The 6,957-nt window shown below is 32.0% G+C and overlaps 1 protein-coding gene across 1 annotated transcript; it reads left to right on the plus strand.

Moving 5' to 3' along the window:
- The first annotated feature begins 236 nt into the window (after window positions 1–236).
- LOC106764861 (cytosolic endo-beta-N-acetylglucosaminidase 1) lies at window positions 237–5,099 on the plus strand. Its single transcript, XM_014649287.2, has 11 exons — window positions 237–690; window positions 927–1,064; window positions 1,361–1,470; window positions 1,573–1,684; window positions 1,791–1,898; window positions 1,978–2,090; window positions 2,275–2,356; window positions 2,608–2,688; window positions 3,182–3,234; window positions 3,599–3,734; window positions 4,164–5,099. Exons 1-11 carry the CDS (start codon window positions 331–333, stop codon window positions 4,905–4,907), a joined length of 2,037 nt encoding a protein of 678 aa, XP_014504773.1. The 5' UTR covers window positions 237–330; the 3' UTR covers window positions 4,908–5,099.
- The last annotated feature ends 1,858 nt before the right edge of the window (window positions 5,100–6,957 follow it).

The following is a 6,957-nucleotide window of genomic DNA, read 5'->3' on the forward strand; positions in this document are numbered from 1 at the left end:
TTGCATCCGTGATTTCAGATCCTGATTTGTCATGGACATTGAAGTTTTTCTCCTGTCCTTTAAAAAAAAAGAAAATCTCAAAGAGGTGTACTACCAAGTAGTGATTACTATGAATATTGCTATATGGAAATTTTTAGACAACTTCTGAAGTTTGTAGATTGACTATAAATGTCATCCACATCATGACACATGGAGTCAATGCAAGTAAACGGTGACTGACTTGGTGTTGCCGTGTTGATAACTTCGTTCTTCGAATCCATACATAACTTGCCAACATTCTTAATCCAAACACACTCTGTTGTTCTACAAACAACATACGATTATCTCAGAATGTCTCAGTCCAAGTTTGATCCTAAGCAGCCCTCATTGCCCATATCATATCCAATCCATAAACTCGAGGACCTGGAATCAGGCTCCTACTTCGAATCCTTTCACTACCCTTTTAACAAAGCTTCAGTTCCCATCGAAAGTGGTTATTCTGCACCATTGCCTGATCGAAGAAGAATACTAGTGTGCCATGATATGGCTGGAGGCTACTTGGATGATAAATGGGTCCAGGGAGGCACTAATGCAGATGCATATGCTATATGGCATTGGCATTTGATAGATGTGTTCGTCTACTTCTCTCACAACCTTGTCACACTCCCTCCTCCTTCATGGACTAATGCAGCTCATCGTCATGGTGTTAAGGTAGTACTATATTAACTATGCTTTCTTATGTAAGATTTTCACTTTGGCTTCGACTTATATAACTTTTGTTGTTATGGTTTTGTTTTATGTTAGTTCTTGAATTTTGTAGTTTTGAGGATTATAAAGGGTTTAAGTTGAGACTAATGATAAAGCCATTGGATTTTTTATCTGGGGACTGCTGACATGTGGAGAAGATCATAACTTTGTTTGTTGTAATTGTACCCTTAATCTCTTAGGTGTTGGGGACTTTTATCACCGAGTCAGAGAAGGGAACTGCTATCTGTGAAAAGCTGTTTTCAACGAAGGATTCTGCCCGAATGTATGCAGAACGCTTGGCAGAGCTGGCTTTTAAGTTAGGCTTTGATGGGTGGCTGGTAAACAAGTTTTCATCTATGTTCTGTACTATTTGAGTTTGTATAAACATCTATTGACTATTTTTTCTTGCTTAGGTTTTAATATTTATTAATTTGGAACACAATACATGAAATTAAAATATTCCGAGAATTGCTGCAGGGAAATATAGTGTTATTTGAGCTCAAAATAAAGCTTGTAATAAGTTATTTTTTATATACACTAAAGCTAGATATATAATTAATCTGTCTGCTACCTTGCAGCAATGCTTTTTGCTGTTGTTCTTTTCAATGATTCATATACTACCACTCAATTGCAGTTGAATATGGAGGTAGAATTGCAAGCAAAACAGATTACTAATTTGAAAGAGTTTATCAACCATTTATCATTAACAACACATTCTTCAGTGCCTGGATCGCTAGTGATATGGTGAGCATTTGAAGACACAATAATTCTTGCGAATTTTTTTCTTTTTTTACTGAAATGGAAGGTTCCAGCAATTGACTTTTATGTACTTGCTTGATCATGCAGGTATGACAGTGTCACTATCGAAGGTGATTTGTATTATCAAAATGAACTAAATGAACATAATAAACCTTTCTTTGATATATGTGATGGGATATTTGCAAACTATGAATGGGAGGTATTGCTCATATAATCATATCCCTGGCATGATCTTACAATACTGTTGTTTATTTGGTCTATTATTGTTTTCTGCTGTTCATTTTATTATTATCAATACCATGCAGGAAAACTATCCAAGTCGATCTGCTTCTGTTGCTGGTGATAGAAAGTTTGATGTGTACATGGGAATTGATGTATTTGGAAGGGGAACATATGGTGGTGGACAGTGGAATGTACGTGATTTGTCTGACATACATTTTTAATTGTAGGATGTGCAGTGTTTTCCTGACTTTTATATTACGGATATGACAGTCAAACCGGGCTCTTGATGTAGTAAGAAAAGGTGATGTTTCTGCTGCTATATTTGCTCCTGGATGGGTCTACGAGACTAAGCAAGCACCAGATTTTGAAAGTGCACAGAATCGGTAATATAAATTTGCCAACATTGTTTCCCTTTCTTCACAGACTTCACCAAAACTCAGGCATTACACTTAGAAAAAATCAAGTGGTTTTCTTTCTGTTCATATAGGCTAATTTTCTTCTATGCAAATGATTTAGTATTGACACCTTGAATGTGCTTACATTAGTGCCATAATCTTGGCATTGCAGTTGGTGGAGTCTCGTGGAAAAATCTTGGGGCATAGTGCGAAAGTATCTCAGAACACTGCCATTCTACACAAATTTTGATCAGGTTAAGAACTTGTAATAGTTGCAGAGTTTCTTGCCTTACTTGAGTTTTGGAAGCATGCCTTTGCTGGTATGAATGAAAAATTGTCAAAGATACTTTGTCCATGTTGAGTTTGATAGGCTTTCCTTTTTATTTGATTTCATTAGAAAGTATTCTAAAAATGAATTCTCGGAGGCAAATGATGAAAATAAGGTAATTCTAAACTTGTGTTAAATTTAGTGGCTGAAGCTTATTTTGCCATTCTTTACTTTCAGGGACGCGGTAATCATATTTCAGTTCATGGAGAACAAATATCAGAGGCTACTTGGTGTAATATTTCTTCCCAAGGCATTCAGGTATACTTTTCATAAAGACATTTTCTTGTTGTTGGCTCTAAACATTACATTCATAAATGGAAGGTTTGGGGTTTAATGTAATAATGATATCTCTCAAATGAAATCAGAAAAGAGAAATTTACACAATTTTCACCATATGAAAAATATTATAAGACCTCTCTAGCTAGATTCAAAGAGTGAACAAACAACATTCTGAAAATTGAGAATACAAACTGATCATAATTTACAAATTAAGGACTGGTTTTGACACCTAATAAAGCTAACATGTAACAATTAGCAAAATATTGTAATCATTTGTTTGAGAATAGTCCAATATTTCTTCCAAATCTTCAAGTTCACCATAAAATGTTACTTTTGAACTGCATGATTGAATGACAAATTTGTTTTCCTGTAATCACATACAATATATCAGCCATTTTTTGTCATCATGATGCTTCATCGTATACTATTGTTGTACTACTTTAATTATACCCTAACTCACATTTCTGTGCAGCCACTCCTTGAGTTTGCTGACTCTACTGCAAATCCTATTAAACTTCTTGTAGAGTAAGTGATGTTTTATAATTTTTTCTAGCTTGAAATTCTAATTGTATATTGAATATTTCATATAATTAGCGTCTGAGTTTTCTATAGGAAATTGAACATTAACGAGTCATAATCATAAGCAAACTATACAGAAGACTAAAACACCATCTTCAATAAATAAAAAATAGACCTTAAAGTAATGAGTTTGAAGGTATTCTTCTTATATACTGTTCATTCTTATTCATTTTATTTTTCTGCATTACAACCTTTCATGATTTTGTATATCTCCTTTCCTTTCTGTTGTACTTTAAATCAACGTAATGATAGTTCATATAAAGTTGAAATTTGACCATCTCAAGTATTTGTTGTCATGCTTGTAATGTAGCTTGAAGGAAGCATCATACAGTGGAGGGGGAAATATTACATTCAAAGGATCTCTTGAAAAGGGTACTAAATTCATGACAAGAATCTATCAAGGAGAGTTCATTTTAAGCGAATCGCTTATCCACTTCTTTTATTCTGTAAGCCATCTTTCACCTATTGTTGAACAAACTGCTCCTCAATCTATCATCACATTTGGTCACTAGTTTGCTTACTTTGAATTCAAATTCAAATTGTTATTGGATGTAAGAGTGACAAGGTTGAACTTTAAACCTTTAGGTCATTCATAGAATCTCTAATTCTGTGTCATGAACGAACTCCCTCAGATTCATAACCAGAAATAGTAGTCAGTGCATCAATATAAACAAAAATTCAATAAAAATTATGTTTTATCTTTCTAGGGAGCTGAATCTGGTTACTTATTTCAAGGAAAGGAAGTGGGGTATCTTTCCTTGACTAATGGAATAGTGCACATGCAGACTAGTTCACCAAAAGCATTATATATAACTTGATATTCCTAAACGTGCCATGTTTTCTTAGTTGACTGATGAAGTCTGTGGAAAATGCAGGTGAAATCTGATAGCAAATCTTCTTTGGGAATCGTGCTGAAGTTCACTTCTACTGTGAAAAAATCAATGTCTGTGTTACTCACTTCCCATGGAATGGATCATGTGTCAAGTGCATTTAGCAAAGTAATCAGAACAAATGAACACAAGGGAAATGCCCCTGGATGGGTTATAAATGAAGGTTCAATTGAAATGAAAGGATACGTTCTGACAGAAATCCATGCTTTGTGCTACAGGTCAAATGCTCCACCCAAAGAAATGGGACTGAAATCAAGACCATTAGGTCCTGATCATGATCATGCTGGTGTGGCTTACTCAACTGATTATTTTGCTGTTCTTGGTCATGTCACAGTCAAGACTTCCAATTATAACCCAGATTTTCCACTTTCTTCGTCATGGCTAGTTGATGGTGAATTCATCAATTGGACTTCTGATCCTCAGGATTCAAGGATCCTCAGTGTTAAAATCTCTTGGAAGCTGAAGGAAGGAAAAGAATTTGTATGTCAACACTACAATGTGTATGTTGAGAAACTGCAAAAGCTAGCAGATGGTAATCAAAGCACGGCATTCGAACATGTGGAGGAGTATCTTGGGGTAGCACATGTAAACTGTTTCTATGTTTCTGAGCTCAAAGTTCCTCGAAGCATTTCTAGTCTCAAATTTGTCATACAAGTCTGCGGTTTTGATGGCACAATTCAGAATTTAGCAGAGTCTCCATTTTATCAATTGGAGATTAAAGGTCCATAAATTGTCATTAAGGAAGCTTACATCTTGTATTTTGGGTATGCCAGAATAAGGGATTAAAGGTCAATAATTTTTCATCAAGGAATTATACATCTTTGTATGGAGGATTTGGCATTGCATAAGTTGCTATTTCAAGTTCATAATTTCTGTAAAAATTGTTGAAAATTTCACATTCACTACAGATAAAATGAATGCAAACTTTATTACACAAATCAATTTTATAAAATTGAGTTTATTATTAAGAAAATCTCAAAATTATTTGAAATCTATCATAGTACTGTTAAATCATCATTAATATGTAGTTCGGTGAAAATTTCATATCAATTTTATAAGATTGATTTTCAGTTTATAAAAGAAACAAGAGAGTATATCAAATTTTGGGCCTATCAAAGAGAGAGAAAGTTTATGTGGGTGTAATAAGTTAACGAGTTTTTTATTTTTATATAACTTTCTACTTTCTCATTTTTTTTATTTCATATGAGACTTAGACTCATACTTATAAAACTTTCAAGTCTAATAAAACTAAGATGTCGAATCTTATTTATTTATTTAATTTAATAGATTAATCAGACAGTCTAGGTATTTTTTCAGTTATAAAAAAGTGACAATCATGAATTAGTGTTCCAAAGATACTTGTTACAAGCTAAGAAACTTTCCATTATTAATTAATTAGTCAGTACCTAGGTCAATATCTTAACAAGACTAAAAGCAGTATTGTCCTACAATTTTCAACTTTGTTAACATAGCATAATACAGATCTAGAATTAGGGTAACAATGGTTTCCCAAAGACTAGAAAACAGCCACCATGAGGTTCAATGCTCCAAGCTGCACAATTTTAAACATTTGAATTTATATATGGCGACCCCACAAAAATAATTAATAGGTATGAGAATAGCTTCAAGTTCAATATAGTGTAGCCTTTTTTTTGCATAATGGTAATTTGTTTGGTGATGAAACAGTTCCATAAAATCTTACTTTGACTTTATATTAGTGAAAGAATTAAAAAGAAAGTCAAAGATAAGTAACAGGGGAAGAGGGTGGTAGGTTAGTGGCATCTGAAGTCTAAAACAAACTTGTTTTGGAAGTATTGTCCTCGAGCCCTCAAAATATAAATGTGGTGCCCACTGTTTTTTTTTTTATCAGTTCAGCATCACTCTCTATAAAGAGAAAGAATTTCATATTTACACATATTTGTCATTTACTGTGTATTTTAAATTTCTTTTCATGGTGTTGCATTCAACTTCTGTCATATATAATTCAGCTTCTTTTAACTTGCAATTTTCTCCATCTAATTCCACGGATGATGGAAAGTCCACCAAACAAGGTCAAGAACGACAGTTGCATTTTCTTTTGGAAAAAATTTCTTTTAACAATTCTTTTTTAATCAAATGTTTTTCTAGAATAAATTCAAACAGATCAATAAAATAGTGAGACGTGTTCTATTGTCAAAAAATTGTTAAAATATTATTGTCCTTTTCTTTGATGTAGTCTTATTTCCTAGTAGTGATGATGATAATGAGTTGCATCAAGTATGAATTCACAATCTGACATAAGGAAAAAAAATTTTAACAACCCCAAATACTTTTAGAATGATTTATGTAGGAACTTGAGATTGATCATATTTATTTATAAAAATTTACTGATATTTTAAAATTTATGGATACATATATAAATATTAAAAGATATACTTTTATACATTTTTAGAATAAAATTTAAATAAAATTAAAAAAATATATAAAATTTAATATAAATTAAATTATGTATCAATCAAAATTTAATTTTAATTAATTTCAATATAATAAAATATAAATTAATGTTATTTTAAATTAAATTTAATTAAATAAAATATAAATTAAATTATTTTTTTTTATTTTTTACATATAACGAGTATATATAGATTGAATAATATAATATTCTTATTTAATCGTTTATAAACAAATATTAAAATATTCGTTATTTATAATCCGTTAATAATAAGTATTGATAAGTATCAATTGTTTGTCAGAGATTGTATTTTATATGCTGATGATGCAAGTTTCTTTTCCATCCCGA

The sequence above is a fragment of the Vigna radiata genome, chromosome 6, assembly GCF_000741045.1.
Source record: "Vigna radiata var. radiata cultivar VC1973A chromosome 6, Vradiata_ver6, whole genome shotgun sequence".
Lineage (NCBI taxonomy): Eukaryota > Viridiplantae > Streptophyta > Magnoliopsida > Fabales > Fabaceae > Vigna > Vigna radiata.